Here is a 17,859-nt window from a genome sequence, read left to right on the forward strand (position 1 = left end):
GTTTAGCTCAATATAAAATTCTTTGTTGGCAGTCTTTTTCTTTCAGTATTTTGAATATGTAATTTTCTCTCTGGCATCTATGGTTTCCTAAGAGAAGTTAGCTGTTTATCTTACTGAGGATCCCTTGTATGTGATTTCATTTTTCTCTTGTCATTTTCAAGGTTTCCTCTTTGCGTTTGTTGTCAATTTCACTATAGTCAGTTTTGGGAGGATCTTTTTTAATGTATTCTGCTTGAAATTTGTTCAGCTTCTGGATATGTTCATAAACATTATTTAACAAATTGAAAAAAATTGAGTCATTATTTCTTTTTTTAAAAATATATTTTATTGATTTTTTACAGAGAGGAAGGGAGAGAGATAGAGAGCTAGAAACGTCAATGAGAGAGAAACATCGACCAGCTGCCTCTTGCACACCCCCTACCGAGGATGTGCCTGCAACCAATGTACATGCCCTTGATCGGAATCGAACCTGGGACCTTTCAGTCCGCAGATCGACGCTCTACCACTGAGCCAAACCGGCTTTGGCGAGTCATTATTTCTTGGAAAAAAATTTATTATCTTAATATTCACTGTCTTTATATGTTTGTATACATATCTATGCTACATTCAGTATTACTAGACTTTGAAGGTGAATAAGTGATTTTCCAATTAATATAATCTATACCAGTGTTTCCCAAAGTGTGGTAAGCATACCCCTTGGGGTACGGGAAGAATTTGGTGGGGGTACGCGTTGCACCAGAGTTTGGTGGGGATATGCACTGTACCGTGCTTAGCTGCACCTAACTCTACGTTCTCATGAGTATGGGGGTACTCAGCGTTATGAAAATTATAGAAGAGGTACATATATGTCAAAAGTTTGGGAAACACTGATCTATACTAATAAAAGGGTAATATGCCAATTAAACCAGGAAATCAGGCATCTTCCTACCATCCAACTTCCTTCTGGACAAAGCCACAGTGGTGGGGACTAAGGCAGAGGCTGTTAGGGATGATCAGGCCAGCAGGGAAGGGCAATTGGGGTCCATCAAGCCAGCAGGAAAGATAAGTTGGAGGCTATAAGGCCAGCAGGGCAGTTGGGGGCCATCAGGCTGGCAGAGGAGGTCAGTGGAGGCAGTTGGGGGCCATCAGGCTGGAAGGAGAGGGCAGTGGGGGCAGTTGGGGCCATCAGGCTGGCAGGGAAGTGGTTAGGAGCCAGCAGTCTCAGATTGTGAGAGGGATGTTCGATTGCCTCTGAGGGGTCCTTAATTGGAGAGGGTACAAGTCTGGCTGAGGGAATTTTGTGCACCAGGCCTCATATATATATATATAAGTCTGAGTGACCTTTATGACTGAACAAATAGGAATGACTGGTTGACCAGTCCTATGACACGCACTAACCTCCAGGGGGCAGATGCTCAACTCAGGAACTCCCCCCTGGTGGTCAATGTGCTCCTACAGCTCCTGTGGCCCCTCCCCATGACAGGCCAACCTCCCATGGGCCTCCCACGCTGGTCAAACTCCTATGGTCCCACCCCTGGCCAACTGGCCTCTGATGGGCCTCCATCACCAGCCAGGCTGAGGGACCCCACCCATGCACAAGTTAGTGCACTGGGCCTCTAGTTAAATATAATTTTCTTTCTTCCTTTCTCTCTCTCTCTCTCTCTCTCTCTCTCTCTCTCTCTCTCTCTCTCTCTCTCTTAGCTAATATGTAACTTGCTTTAACTAAATAATTACAACTATATAACCATTAGTGCAAATAATTAGTGGTTAAGGTAATTACATGATTTATGAGAAATGTTATAAAAGTCCTAACCTATGAGCTTTATCACCTGACATTATGAAAATTTTTATATTACTTCAGACCCTAGACTACCTAAGATAGGATTTCTTTTATTTATTCTACTTATTAAAATGACATCCAGAATGCATATATTCTGAATCTGTTTTTATTAGGGTATTGATGATTATTATGAATGAAGTTACTTAAACAACATTAAAAGAAAACCTATAACAAACATGCCTGTTGTATATTATTGTTTTAAAAATATTAAGGAAGAGAAATATCTGAGGTGATATATAACTGCATCATAATTTTAGATAGCATATATTATGATAATTTATGCATTTCTGCCTAAAAAATGACATGGAATTATATTTCATGGCAAATGAGAAAATGTATGCACATCATTATACCCAGATAATACTATGCCAGTACTTATTGTAGAAGAAAATTGCTTAGAAAAACATTATATTCTTTATAAAATAATTATTTAATGCAAATTTAATTCATATATCTACACAGAGTAATCTTTCATCTTTATATAATAATTCTTTCTAAAAAAAAAAAAAAAACCAAGGCAAACAAATTTACATTGTAATTACTCTTTATTAGGAAAGCAAACATTTACATTTATTAAATAAATCAGGGCTTTCTTGTTAAGTTTTATTTATAAAATATATGGCTTTCTTCTCTTTTTATCCTTAGTCATGTCCCACTTTATCCATAATTTATATATGTCCTATAAATTATTAACATTAATTGATATTTTTTTTTTAAATATATTTTATTGATTTTGTACAGAGAGGAAGGGAGAGAGATAGAGAGTTAGAAACATCGATGAGAGAGAGTCATCGATCAGCTGCCTCTTGCACACCCCCTACTGGGGATATGCCCGCAACCAAGGTACATGCCCTTGACCGGAATCGAACCTGGGACCCTTCAGTCCCCAAGCCGATGCTCTATCCATTGAGCCAAACCGGTCTCGGCAACATTAATTGATATTTCATAAAATATAGTAAAATTAAGAATATAAATAGTTTTCTTAATCTCCCTCATTGCCATTTTTAAGAACAGAATACTAAAATATGTGATTAGATAATATAGAGACTTCAATATGACTATATCATATTGAAATATCTGATATGAAAGTCACTAGCTACAAGTGGCTATTAACATTTATTGCTAAAGTAATTAAAATTATATAAAATTGGAAATTCAATTTTTTTAGTCACACCAGCCATATTTCAATGTTAAGTTGATAAATGAAACCAGTGGCTACCACATTGAAAATGTACACACAAAGCAATTGTAATATCATAGAAAATTCTATTGGACACAGCTAGTACACACGCATTTACAGTATAATGAAAACAAAAGTTTCCCTCCATATCACTCCATACTCCTTTTGAAGATAACTATGTCCATATTTTTACCAATAAAATATTCTGCAAAATATGTATGTCTTATCAATTTGTACATAAGCAATATATTTAAAATATATACACTCAAGTGTATTTGTGTGTGTGTGTGTGTTTAATTTCAATAGTATGGGTGGTCTACACTCTTTATCCACTTAATAATGTAAACTGAACATTTTTTTATATGATCTTTTGTTTTCCTCTAATATCATTCAATGGCTATATAGCATTTCCTTGCATTACAATTTATTTACTTTCTGTTATATACCTGCAAATACACTAGGCAACCTTTTTTGAAATATACTTGTGTGCTAAATTCATAGCAGTAGTTTTGTTAGATCAAAGGAAAGGTCAATTTGAAATTTAATTGACTGTATCAAATTGCATTAATCAGGTCCACCAATGGTGTTTGATTTTGCCTGTTAGTCCACTCTTGCTGTCATTGAGTATTGTCAACATTTTAATTATTATCAATTTGGCTGATGAAAAATGGTACTTAATTGTTATATTGATGTGCAGCTATCTAATTTTGAGTGAAGTTAAGCATCATCTTGTTATATGTGCATTGGAAATTAATTCATTTTTTTTTTTTTTGCATAACCTTGTAGATTGGGACTTAGCAGGAGATTTTCATGTGCAGCAATGTTTTTCTTTAAATATTCCTACTTAGGTTAAACTTTATTGGAATTATTTACTCACCACTATTTGTTAAGTTCAATGAAAATTTTTTTTTATTTCAAATCTCTTACTAGATCTATATCTATTATTAACAGATGAAATAAGGAGTGAATGATGAAGGTTAGGGAAGGTGGAACAAAAGGAGGAGTTGTGAGTACCTATCCATCATTTAGATGTAAATACCTACTTAATAAAGGATAGAGGGAATATTTTCCCTAAAAGGTATTGCAAATGTACCCCTTAAAATTATCCTCAGTATTTCAAGTGAAACAAATTAAATACAAGGGAGAAAAGTATACATATAAACTGGACACCTTTTGCTTTAGGCTTAGTGCAGTCTCCATCTGGACATTGAAAAATGTGCAGAAAATCGATTGATCTTAGCATTTCATAAGAGTATTGAAACTCTTCATGAGCTTTTCTTAGAAAGGGAATAATACAAGAAATGACTTTTGGCTTTGGGCCATTAAAATGCAAGGTTAGTAAAAAAAATAATTCAATTCTTAAACTAATTCACTCTGGAAATTATTTTTATAGTTATTCCATTGGATTTGACTTCCTTTCTCCAACATGCTGTTCCACCAGGGAATAAATGTGAAATTATTTTTTTTTCTTTTCAGGGCATGTACCCTTGACTGGAATAGAACTAGGTACCCTTCAGGCCACAGGCTGACATTCTATCCACTGAGCCAAACCAGCTAGGGCTGAAGAATCTTCTTTATTATGCACCCTGAGCATATAGGAATGATAATCCACTTGCTAATATACTAAAAAATATTGAGTTCAAAGCTAAAAACCTGAGCCTTGTTATTCTTTAGTTTTTTCAATGACTTGTATCTTCAGAATCTTAGTTTTTATATCTTGTAGTTTGCATTATATATCTATTATAATCTCACTGGAGACTCAGTGCATGAATTTGTGCATGGATAGGGTCCAATTGAGTGGGCCAGCCAGGAAGAGGGGCTACAAGTGGTTGGCTGGCTGGTCCTGCCCATAATAGGGATGGGAGGGTGATTAGAGGTGGAATTGGCTGAAGGAAGGGGCCATGGGCAGTTGGCTGGCCTGCCCAGCCCCCTGGTCAAAGTCCCTGTTGAACTCCTGGACAAACTCCCAGTCAAGGGGACAATTTGCATATTAGCCTTTTATTATATAGGATTAAAATGAGAGTGTGTGAATATTTTAGCAAACTAAAGAATTCCAAGTAGTAAATACTAAAGGCATGGTGAGCCCAGCTGGCATGGCTCAATGGTTGAGCATTGACCTATGAACCAGGAGGTCACGGTTCTATTCCCAGTCAGAACATGGGCTCAGGTTGCAGGCTCAATTCTCACCTCCTGTGCAGGGCTGCCAATCAGTGACTCTCTTTCATTATTAATGTTTCTATTTCTCACTCCTCCCTTCCTTTGTGAAATCAATAAAACATATTTTAAAAATAAGTAAATAAAGACATGTGAAAGCATTTTAGTTAATTGAAAAATGTCAATGTAATTAATGTAAAAAAAAAAGAGCAAAAGTTCATCTAACTTAATTGATAAATGATGAAAAGATATAATTAGATTTATTTTTACAAAAAACATATTATTGATAAATAAGTAGATAGATGCTTATCATAACTTATACATTAAAAATTGGTGATCAAAAGGGAGATAATATTTTGCACCTAGCCCACGGGCAAAACTTAACTCTGAAATTATCACGAATTGGAAAGAATGTGACGAGCAGGGCCCCTTACACATTGTTAGCGGGAGTGTAATTGTGTTTTTACTTTTGGGAAGATGCTGCCCTTATTCTGTGAAGTACAACATTCACATGTCCTGTAATCCACATATTTCACCCTAGATAAATACATATGATGATGGTTGCACATGTGCATCAGAAAACTCTATGTAAATATATATATATATATATATATATATATATATATATATATATATATTTCAAACTGAGTTATTTATATATATACATATATGTGCATATATATGTGTACATGTTTGCTTAAGTAACATATTGTTTAATCTTAATTGGCCTTGAATTTGTGATAGAGGCATCAGGCAATCCATGATCATTTCCTCTTTTTCTTTGTAACTCAGCATTCTTTTACCTATTTATGAATATTTAACTCAAATTTTTTCTAATTTATTCACTATAGGATATTCCATTCTTTTCATGTTATTTTCAAGGTTATATGATTTGCTATTACTTCCATTATTTACAACATATCTGTTTATCTAATATTAAAATTAGCCCAGCCAGTGTTGCTCAATGGTTGGGGGCCAATCTGTGAGCCAGGTGGTCACGGTTCAATTCCTGGTCAGGGTACATGCCTGGGTTGTAGGCTCAATCACCAGTTGGAGTCCAGCTGATCCATGATTCTCTCTCATCTTTGATGTTTTTTATCTCTCTCTCTCCCCCTCTCCCTTCCTTTCTGAAATAAAAAAATATATTTAAAAATAAATAAAATTGTACTAGACCTCCTATATTTTTATTTGCTAAATTTATTGTGAATGGCACTATTTCAAAAGACAAATGTTATGATTAATCTAATTCTAGGTGCCCAAGGTCTATTAAGATAAAACATTAATAAATATATATATATATATAATTTTATCAAAGATAAACAATAAACACATAGGTAGTAAACATGGTATTAGTGGGTAACATACCAGAATATGTCAAATCTGTAACAAGTAAGATTCTTTTTTGTTACTAACCTCTGCTTTATTTTGAGGGAATTATTAGTTTTTGCCTGGGCTGACCAGCAGCCACTGAAGGATGGATGAACATGTTACTTCGACACAGTCTCACTGTAGGGGAGAGGGCTAAGGGACGGCCTGGCTGACAGCAGGCAGGCAGCCTGACTTCTAGGCTTTTATTGAAATTTTTATCTTTAGATGTAATCAACAGGGTGAGTAATCTTGGGAGGACACATGTTTACATTGTCCTCTAGGCAAGGGCATCTAAGGATTAAGCATAAGGATTCCAAAAAACACCTGGGTGTCTGCACATGCACAGACTTGTTTGGAAAGGTCAAGGAATAAAGAGGGGTGCAGCCTTCGACACTCCCTTATTCTCCCTCTCCCCTAAGTCGAATTCCAATAAACAGGGCAGGTGGCCTTCCACATACTTCCCTTTTACCAGAATGCCCTCCTTACAACTTTCCAACCAAGTCTCTGTGCTTCCCAACAGGTCAGGCCATGATGAGAAAACTTATCCAGAAACTCTAGTGTGAATTTTTTTAGGACTTCCTTAATTTTTAATTTCTTTATATAAGGTGTATTCTTTAGTGCTACTGTACCTGAATGTAACAGCATCATTTAAGAGAAAAATATTTGAAATATGATGAGAAATCATTAAAACAATTTGAAGAGTCAGTAGACTAGAAAAAAAAAACTGAACTTCAAATAAATGATTTGCATAATATTTTGCAATACCCTTTTTCTTCTAAAGCAATTTTCTTTTTCTAATTTATTGACTTTTTGGGGTGGAAACATATTGGCGTTCTCCTCAAAGTCACCTTGTCTGCCCCCCTTTTTAAAAGTTAATAGAATTCAGAGTTCATTAGTTTTCACTTTCTATTAAAAATAAAGATTGTTTTTTAAATGTTTTAGTGTATGGCTTATGAACCAAATCGATAAACTATTAATATGGTTCACATTTATTGAGTAAGAAAGATATATATGACCCAGTCTACATATCTTAGTAGGTACTGATTCAATACTCTTAAACACTGCTGATTTGTACCAGAGCATTTTCTGCATAGTTTTTTTTTTTTTGTAAAATATTCTAATATCAATAAGATGCCTAGTGCCAAGAAAAAAATGATAATCTATGACTATGTTTATACAAAGTGAATGTTGTAGGTTTTACAAAGAAATATCATTCAAGCACTATACTAAGTAAGTAGGCAGTTAGGGAAAGAGAACATGGAAAGAAAAATGAATAAAATATGTTATTGTTTTGTTTAGAGCTATGCACTAACCTCTTCCCCTTTCCTGTTATTTGAAGCCAGGAAGAGAAAGAGACACATGCCTTCTTTTCTGGCTTTTCTTGATCATCTTTTCCTCTTTATCCACTGCAGAGTAACCATCCCCACTCCCCCATCGTGGGGATGGTAAGAGTGGCTTTCTAAAACACTTCCTTATGATTACTTTATGACCATGTATAGACTGCTCTCTAAGAGAAACATAAGTCAGTCAGAGAAAGACAAGTATCACATCATCTCACTCATGTGGCATCTAAGCAACAAAATAAACTGACGAATGGTGTAGATCCAGAAACATGGAAGCAGGGAACAGAGTGTGGAATCTCAGAAGGAAGGCGGGGGAGTGTGGGTGGGTGAAAGATAACCAACCAAGGACCTTGTATACATATATGCATGGCCCATGGGCACAGACAATGGGGCTGTGAGAGTCTGGGACAGAGGGTAGGGGTGGGCTGGAGGGAGTCAATGGGTGGGAAAGGGAGGATATATGTAATATTTTAAACAATAAAAGATTATTAAAAATAAAATAAACATATTCATAAAATATACTTTACACATATTTGAAACGTTAATACTTTACCTATCTAGAACAAGAGATGCCTTTTCTAAAAATTTTTGTCAGGTATCAATCAATTAAAAATGAAATTCAATAATGAGGGAAGTTATAGTCAAATAAATTAAACATACAATGTGTGTGTTGGAACTCAGTTGCTCCTTTATCCTCTTCTCCATTATGCCAACTGTCAGGTCCAAGCCCCTCTGTCAGGGTTTGGACCTTCTTGGAGACCAGGTGGTAGATGGAAAAGCCATGGGAAGTTGTAGGTGTTTGAGAGAATCTTTGTTGTAGGAGCCAATGGCCAAGTAGCCTTTGGTAACAAGGAGCCACTAGACAAAACAGTTCTTCAAAGCAAAGTCCCACAGACTTTGGTAGCCGCACACCACCTACTTAACAATACATCTTTCCTGCCAAGCTGTCACCTCCTACATAGGAGCTAGTTATACAGGAGCCATCCTTAAAGCTACAGCCTCACCAAACAGCCACACCAGCCATCATCTGAGCTACCTCTCACTAACTGGCTACTTGCTTGCCAGTATCTTATTTTACACTACTTAGACAAAATAAGCTTTTTGCCAAATAGTGACCTCATTCTTTTGGGTTATAAAAGAGCTCGCTTGTGCAGTGCATAGATTTCTTCATCCTTTGCACCTGCATAGAGCAACTCAACCGTGAACACTTGGATTAAGATTTCCATACTTGGGACATCCGGTGTAATCTGAATAGGGCCTTCATACTCTAGTTCGCCTTGAGCATCCAATGTACACTGAATAGGGTCCACACAGTGTGTGTGTACGTGTGTGTGTGTGTGTGTGAAAGAGAGAGAGAGAGAGAGAGAGAGAGAGAGAGAGAGAGAGAGAGAGAGAGAGAGAGAGAGAGAGAGAGAGAGTTTGGAGGGGTGGAGGTGGAGAGAGCAGGAAGAAAAGATCATAGGACCCACTAAGATCTACCTTCCTGTTTTCATCATTCTCTAACTGCTGAAAATGTGCCTCTTACACTTTAAGGCTTAGAGAATCACTCAGTTCCAGTGTCTGGACTAGTATGTTTTTGTGGGTGGAGGGTACGTAGAGATGTCTTTACATATTTTTATCACCAGCTTCTTACAAGTTCTAGAACAATACTGACCTGAACTACACAGTTCCTGTGCTTCTGCCATTTATCTGACTTAAGGCAACCAAGTCTTTCTTATCAAATTATGTTAATGTTATCCCCATCTTCATTCTTCTCCTTTGCTCAGTCCTTTCCTGGCCTTAAGTCATACAAATGTATATTTTACATTTTCTGGCACTTCAGACATTTAAGTTTATGTTTAACGATTTCTTGCCATGAACTTTAATGCCTGACATCTTGGAACACTATCATCTTATTTCCTTTTCTAGTTATAATGTTACTGACAAGAGGGAATCATTGCAATGGAGCATCTCAATAGGGACATTACTGAGGCAATAAAAAATGTAAATTGCAATTTCAAACAACCTAGAAGGGCAATCATGAACAGTGATCAATTATCAGATGAATTGCACATATAATTATACACATGTGAGGTAAGATGAATCATTTGAGCTGAAAAGGATAGGGGAGGGGAATGAGGAGAATTAAAATATTTCAGAGAAATGCAATGTGAATAAAGAGCAGGCAAAGGTGATGATATTGCAACAGGTGAGCAGGTTGAACAAAAGTATAAGAGAAAGAAAACACATTTAAGTGATAAAAGTAGTGGTAAATAATATTCATTATAACTGCATTGTTACTATTTCACCCCTAGTAGAGCATGTTGTTTGAGGGGTTTTGCTCTGGTTATCTGATGAGGGTGGATTTTCATTAGATGTAGACTTTCACCTCATACTCCACATACCTGATTGATGATGACACTCCCTGGTAGCTGTCTTAAACTCCAGGCTTTTGTACAAAAATCCTTTATATCCCTATGGATGTATTCAAGGGACTGTATCCATAACACGTCTAAAATAACATTTTTCTAAAAAACAAAACAAAACAAAACAAAAAAAAACAGCCCAGCCAGAGTGACTCCATGTTTGATCATTGACCTATTGACCTATGAACTGAGAGGTCATGATTCGATTCCTGGTCAAGGCACTTACCTGAGTTGCAGGCTCGATCCCTGGTAAGGAGAATGCAGGAGGCAGCTCTCATCATTGATGTTTCTATCTCTCTTTCCCTCTTCATTCCTCTCTGAAATCAATAAAAACATACTTTAAAAAAAAAACAGCTTTTTTTGCTTCTTCCCAGCTTAGTTTGCCATAACAAGATTCACTGAGTAATAAACACTTGAAAAACCCAGAATGTGTTTTGTACACATCCTTCTTTCTATCTTCAAATGTAATAATTAAATCCCTTTGTCTTTTGCATACATCCCCTCTCCTCTGTGCACTTGCTTCTCTTTTAATATTTAAAATCACCTGGTTTTTCATGAGAGCCTCTTACAATGTCTTAGGACTTAAAATGTCAACAGATCCATTCCACTCTTGTACCAGAGTAATTGTTCTAAATTCAAATCTGATTCTGTTGCTTCTGTGGCTTTAAATTTCAGTATTCGTGAAAACAGTGATCAGTTCTGCCACATTCACATAGGTATAATGCTTGTGTCATTAATATTAGCAGGAATCCATGGGGCTCCCCGACCTCTCCTGGAATCTTTCCTTTTTATCCAAATCTGAGGATATGTCTTTATTGATGAGAAAAAGAGAGAGAGAGAGAGAGAGAGAGAGAGAGAGAGAGAGAGAGAGAGAGAGAGAGAGAGAGAGAGAGAGAGAGAGAAAATGGAAGAGAGATGTGAGTAACATCAATCAGTTGCCTCCTGTATACACCCCAACTGGAGATTGAACCTGATACCTTTTTGGTACACTGGATGATGCTCCAACCAATGAAGAACCTAGGCAGAGCTCTCCAGGAATCTTCTTAAGCTACTTATGAATTTTGTGGAAGTTATTCTCATAGTGTGTCTATAATTTTATTCAACTGAAGAAAAACTCCATCATGAAATGTTTTATGTACATTACCACCAAATATATAAAAATGATATTGTTCTGTTCTTTAAATCCCATATCATCTACTTTCCCCCCCCTCATTCCTAAATTGTTTTAAAATATTTTTATTGATTTCAGAGAGAAGAAGGGAGAGGAAGAAAGAAATATCAGTGATCAGAGAGAATCATTGATCAGCTGCCTCCTGCATGCTCCCTGCTGGGGATCAAGCCAGCAACCCAGGCATATGCTGTAACAGGGAATCAATCTTGCTTGGTTCATGAATTCATGCTTAACTATTGAGAAGCTCTCACCAGTCCCTTCTCTCATTCTTATGGCTGTTATTGCTTTACCAGAAATTAGCAACTGGCAGCCAGCCACTAGGCAAAATCTGCCCCCTATATGTATATTGAAAAGTATTGGGCTATAATTTAAAAATCATGAGATTCTAAATTAAAACCTGATTTCTAAGTTATCTTAAAAAACTTGGAAAACTAAAAATTCTATATACTCTATTCCTGTAAGATAACAATTATTTGAAGCTGAGGGACTCCTGCCTCTTTTAGGCAGCTTTAGGATTACATTTATCTCAAATTTATTCAGACATCTGAATTCTTTCACTCCATGCCCAGTCCATTAAGGCATTTGAGTTGTAGGCCCTTGCTCTACTGTGGACTACAGAGAAACATAGGACTTGCCTTATCTTGCCCAATATGGAATAGAGAAGACTTTAGTTGAGTTTGGTTCTCAACTTTGCAACTTTGTAACACCACTTTCAGTGCCTACAATGAGGCTTGTCATATTGTGAATGTTCAATAAATGAGTTTTGCCAGAATAAAATGATATATGCAAAAGAGGTATTACAAAATCTCCCTAAGCTTCTTGAAAGCATGCATTTGCTTCTCAACTTGATCAAATGTCTTGTCTTCCTTGTTTAATTGCTTTAGTTAACCACCTGCGTGTTTAATTTTCTCTGTTTATTGTCACCTTGCTTGACTTTAATTGAACATTCTTAGATGGCCAATTTCATGCATTTTAATGTCCTTTATACCACTTTCAGTGTCAAAAAATACACTGGTGGGCATCATTGCTAAGTATTGCTAATAATGATATGTGGATAATATTTTTGCATTCATTTCTTCAATAGCGATGAAGTGATTAAATATGTAGGTCAGATAACAGCATTATTGGCAACAATGAATTTTACCGAAACCTTAATTGGAAGCCATATAAAATTGACACTCAACCAAACTATATTGATGTCTATAATTTGGGTCAGTGTAGACCCCGAGGTCTCCTGTGGCTGCTAGGAGGAATTAATTTCCCAGCCGCAGCAGATGATAACATTAATGACTTACGCTAGGAGGGATTTGCCTGAGAACTCCAATGTTCCTTGACTAAGCTGCAAGGATGTGTTTCTTATACGCGTTATCATCAGCAAGTCTCTTTGCAGCACCAGTGACCTGGGTACCACTCTCTAAATTCAGAGATGGTTCAGCAGCTTGGCCCCTGGAAAGATATTTGGAAAGTTTCCCAGTACAGGAGCCCTACATGAGCTGGAGGCAGGAGAGTGATAATTAATAAAGTGCCAGACTAGATAATTGTGAGATCTATAAAAGATACTAAAGTGTTGTCCCTGGAGGCACAGAAGCACCTGTGAACGTGTGAAGTTACTGAGTGTGAGGAACATCACAGGGGAGTGGGTGGGAACTACTGCTTCTTTTGAAATAATTCAGATTTCAGACAGGGAAGTTCTTTAGAGGGAGGAGAGAGACAGAATTAATGAAAGGAAGTACTCTTGTATAATTTTGTGATGTGTGTTCTTTTGTGAACTTCAGACAAGTTTAACTGTGGCGTTAGTGTTTTCTAATCTCCATAGCACAGATGAGGCATTGCCCTCTTAACCCTATGTATTTATGTATTTACTTATTTGTTTGTTTGTAATTCTCACCCATAGACATATTCATTGATTTTTAGAGAGGGAAGAGAGATATATTGTTGTGTCTCCCTACTCATCACCATTGGGTCCAGGGATTGAACCACAACCTGGGGATGTGCCCTAACCTGGAATTGAACCTGTGACCTTTCTTTATACAACCAACAAAGACACACCAGCCAGGGCTTACCTGATTTTTAAATAACAATTAGACTCCCCTTACTGTGTAACAATTCACCTCCTGATAAAATAATGTTGAGTGAGATGACCTTGAGTTTTCAATGTCACCCTATATTCCCCACAGACTAATGTCTACCAAGTTTCAATGTACATCAAGTTAATGAGAGAGGTCCTGGTCAAGTAGCTCAGTTAGAGCATCCCAATTTGCCAAGGTGGTGGGTTCCATCACCAGTCAGGGCATCTATAGGAGTCAGCCAGTGAATGCATAAATAAGTGGAAAAACAAATCAATGCTTCTCTCTCTCTTTCTCCACCCTCTTTCTCTCTCTCGAAAAATCAATTTTCAAAAATAAGTTAATGAAACTCTAAGAATGGTGAAACCTACCACATGGTGTTGTCGTGAGAAGGATTGAGGATTATTGAAAACTGCAAAAATCTAAGCAATTGATAGCCTATGATAAATGATAGATCCCATGGTAGCTCCATTGTTGCTTTTGTTATTGTCATTGCTCTTGAAATGTTTGTGTTTTTTTTGTGCTTTTTTTGAGAAAAAATATCTGAATTATTTTATGACTATTCTGGCCTTCTAAATATCTTCTCATACATGGATTGTACAAGGTGTAGCACATGGAGGGACAAATATATGTTTAAAGTTGTTCATGTGGAAAATAATATAATGAAGATAATACAAAAATATAAACCTATTTTTGGCCCACCCTGTATATATACAAAAATTGAAATTTTAGCATTGCCGTATAATATTATTTTTCTCCCAGACCACTCTACTCTCTTGTTAACCTTGCTCAGAGATTAAACTGTGTTATTTCAACCACAATGCTCTGATCCCACCTGGTTGACCTACAGTGACGATCACACAGAGTCAGGGCTTCTGACTGCCCCCACTTCAGGTAACAACTGCAGGTCTCCAGATCCCAGGCTCCCTGCCTTTCTGCTGAACCCGGACGCAAATTCATCTGTTCCCCCTTCAGATTTGATAATTCTCTAGACGAACTCACCGAAAGTTGTATATAGTTGATCTTTGAACAATGGGCGGTTAGGGATGCCAATCCCTACTCATTGGAACCTTCTTGTATAACTTTTGACTCTATAGTAGGTCCTTTACATTAGTGCATTAAACCAAGTGGGGATAGAAAACAGTTATTTTGATCCCCAGGAATCCACAGGTCAGAAATTATAGTTTTGATTGCAAAAATACTGTTTTCCATCCTGATTGGTTAGATCTGCAGATGTTGAACCCAGAGGTGTAAAGGATGAACTATATTTACTGGGGGGAGAGAGAGGGATCTGCATACAATTACTAGTATACTGGCATAGTTCAAACCAGTGCTGTTCAATGTTCAGTTGTACTTATGATTACTGTGTTACAAATGATGAGCTAGATGAAGAGGGAAATAAGGTGGATTCGGAAGGCCCAAATCTCTGTCTGTCTCTGTGGAGCTGGGTGTGCCATGCCCCTAGTCCATTGCTATGTTTAGTAACAAGGAAGCCTCTTTAAATCTTATCTATCGGAGTTTTTATCCAGGTCTCATTACCTAGGCATGCCTGATTAAATCATTGGCCAAGTGACTGAACATCTCCTGACCTTCCATTCACCCTGAACTAATGAGGAATTTGGATCCCGTGGTGGCTGCCCACATCCAGATACCTCTAGCTACTCATCTAACAGCAGAACCTCAAATTAGTTTATGTTTCAGCATAAACCTGGGATGTTCAATGAGGATTAGTTATTAACAAAAGACACTCCTATTGCTCAGGAAATTCCAAGGACTTTAGGAACTCTGTACCCAGAACCTGAAATAAAAAGCCAAATATTATATATATTTTTATTACTTTATGCAAACTTTCACAAATACTCATTAGTCAGTTTCTTACCTTGTTCATTGTGTTTTGGGGATTTCTAAATGAGAAAATCTTGACTTCACCCTTTTCTGTTCATCATGGAGCACAGTCTTGTGAAAAGTGCCTTGATATAAGGTGTACAAAATTATTAAGATGTATATCTGTATTCAAAATGGGTTGCCTAAAATTCATATTTATTTTATATTCTTTGTATTTTGTAGATTTTTGATGCATCAACTCAATTTGCTTCTTTCTCTTTATTTTTTTTTTTTATTCCTTACCTGAGAATATTTTTCCCATTGATTTATTAGAGAAAATAGAAGGGGGAAGGGAGAGAAAAGAGGAGAAGAAGAAGAAAGAGGAGGAGGAGGAGGAGGAAGAGGAGGAGGAGGAGGAGGAGGAGAGAGTTGAGAGAGACAATCGATTGGTTGCTTTGCCTTCTGCATGTGCCCCAAAAGGTTTGGGGATTGAATGTGTAACCAAGGTATGGTGCCCTTGACCGGGAATTGAACCCATGACCCTTTGGCACATAAGCTGACACTAACCACTGAGCAATGCCAGCCAGGTTTGCTTGCCTTCTCTTTTGATAGGAAGTTAAATACAATCTCTACTTAAAATAAAATTATTTCTCCACTTTCAATGTATTTTGCCTTCATTTTATTTTCAACTTTTTTCTGACATCAAGTGTATTCAAAGATAAAATTATAGGCTCAAAATCAATGAAGTACTGGGTCATTTTCCATGCAGATATATATACAATATATAAAATGTATTTTTGTGTTTTAATCTGTTTCTCTCTAGAAGTTTTCTTTAAAGATATTCTCTTTAATATGTATCTTCTTTCAATATAAATATACATGTAAGAAAAGTACAGTCCAAAAATCATGATACTACATAATGTAACTATGTCTTTTCATTTTGATGAATATGCAAATATTAATATAAAAGCATTTTGCTTACTTAAGAATTTCATTGAGTTTTTGCTTTTTATTTCTTATAATGAAAATATAGTTTTATAGTGATAACATGTAGAAAAAAATATGGTAGCAATTATTTTATTAATGAAATGTTTACTAAATGTTTACTCTCTAAGTATTTGTATTGTTCTGAATAATCACACATACATATATGCATGTGCATGTCTACTACAGGAATTAGAATGCCTGTTTAACAGTTTATGGGTTTAACAGAAATGATTTTTTTTAAAAATATGTGTATATCTAAATGCATGCTAACCTGTTATTAAAGACTAGAGGCCCGGTGCACAAATTTGTGCACAGGTTGGGTCTATGGCCGGGTGGAGGGTCTGGAGGATTTGGCTGGCCAGCCCCCTCCCCAATCAGAGCCAATCAGGGGGGCCTGCTGGCCTGGGTGAGAGACCATGGGAAGTTGGCTGGCCAAGGGGAGGGACTGCACCAGGTTGGCCAGCCAGCCCCCTACATCGGGGCAGATTGGGGGAGCCTGTCAGCCCAAGGCAGGGACCATGGGAAGTTGGCTGGCTGTAGGAGGTTGGCTGTGGGAGTGCACTGACCTTCAGGGGTCAGATCTTGTGTTGTGCATCTGCCCCCTGGTGGTCAGTACACATCATAGCGACTGGTCATTTGGTTATTCGGTCGGTTAGGCTTTTATGTATATAGGTAATTGTTTTGTTTTGTTTATAGGGAACCTTCAAAGCATCAAGACATTCTGTTTCACCAGATTTGAAATATGTTCTTCTGGCATATGATGTCAAACAGGTAAAGACATGATCTCCTTTGTTGTACTTTTTCTTGCAATGCATTCAAGTGTCATTTATAGTTTTCCTGGATTATCTACTCATCTAGAGAAATCTTGGTTTATCTATAGCTGCAGGGGTCACTGATTATCAATATTGCACAAAAGAAGTTCTTAGTCAATGTCCTAGCAAGTACCTGGTGGAGTGGTCCTCCAAGTCTATCTCTTTCAGAGGGGAGTGTTTCAGGTTAGCTGGTCTGACAAATGGGAGATTTTTACCTTTTCAGGGTAGCTGTACTCTATACTTGAGTGTTTCATGTGTGTATAAACTAGGGAATTATCTTAATGGCTGTGCCCTGGATGGCAGTGTGGATGATGGGAAGGGACTGGTGAGAACATTTATTTAAGTTATGGTGAAAGTGTTCTTTGGTGGTATTTAAGCATAAGCCTTATGGTTGTAGAAAGTTCTGAAAGTGGTGCAAGCCAAGAAATTAATTCTGAAGAAAAATAAAATATTCTAAATGCAATTGGGGTTTTATGATTTAATGTCAGCTCCACAGCACAATTAGAGCAGTACTATGGTTGAGTATTTAGTACTTACGATGTAATTCTCACTGTTAAAAAGCAAAGTAAATGTTGAAAAGCCAGTTCAGCAGATTAGATTCTGTGGAAAATAAATGACTGGAAATCATTCAAGAAAGTTTTATGTGCTTTAGGACAGACAATAAAAATTTATAGACTTAAGGCAGAGAGCCTCATATAATGCATTGAAAGCTTTTTAGCACATAAAATGT

General features: G+C 36.9%; 1 protein-coding gene across 3 annotated transcripts in view; it reads left to right on the forward strand.

Annotated features, from left to right (window-relative positions):
- Positions 1 to 17,859, forward strand: part of DPP10 (dipeptidyl peptidase like 10) — a 1,279,923-nt gene that overhangs the window by 974,068 nt on the left and 287,996 nt on the right. For all 3 annotated transcript variants that reach the window (XM_036421268.2, XM_036421267.2, XM_045575259.1), the window contains exon 5: positions 17,014 to 17,088. In XM_036421268.2, the coding sequence (XP_036277161.1) occupies positions 17,014 to 17,088 (75 nt within the window). The remainder of the gene's footprint in view (positions 1 to 17,013; positions 17,089 to 17,859) is intronic.

This window comes from Pipistrellus kuhlii, unplaced genomic scaffold, assembly GCF_014108245.1.
Source record: "Pipistrellus kuhlii isolate mPipKuh1 unplaced genomic scaffold, mPipKuh1.p scaffold_m20_p_7, whole genome shotgun sequence".
NCBI lineage: Eukaryota > Metazoa > Chordata > Mammalia > Chiroptera > Vespertilionidae > Pipistrellus > Pipistrellus kuhlii.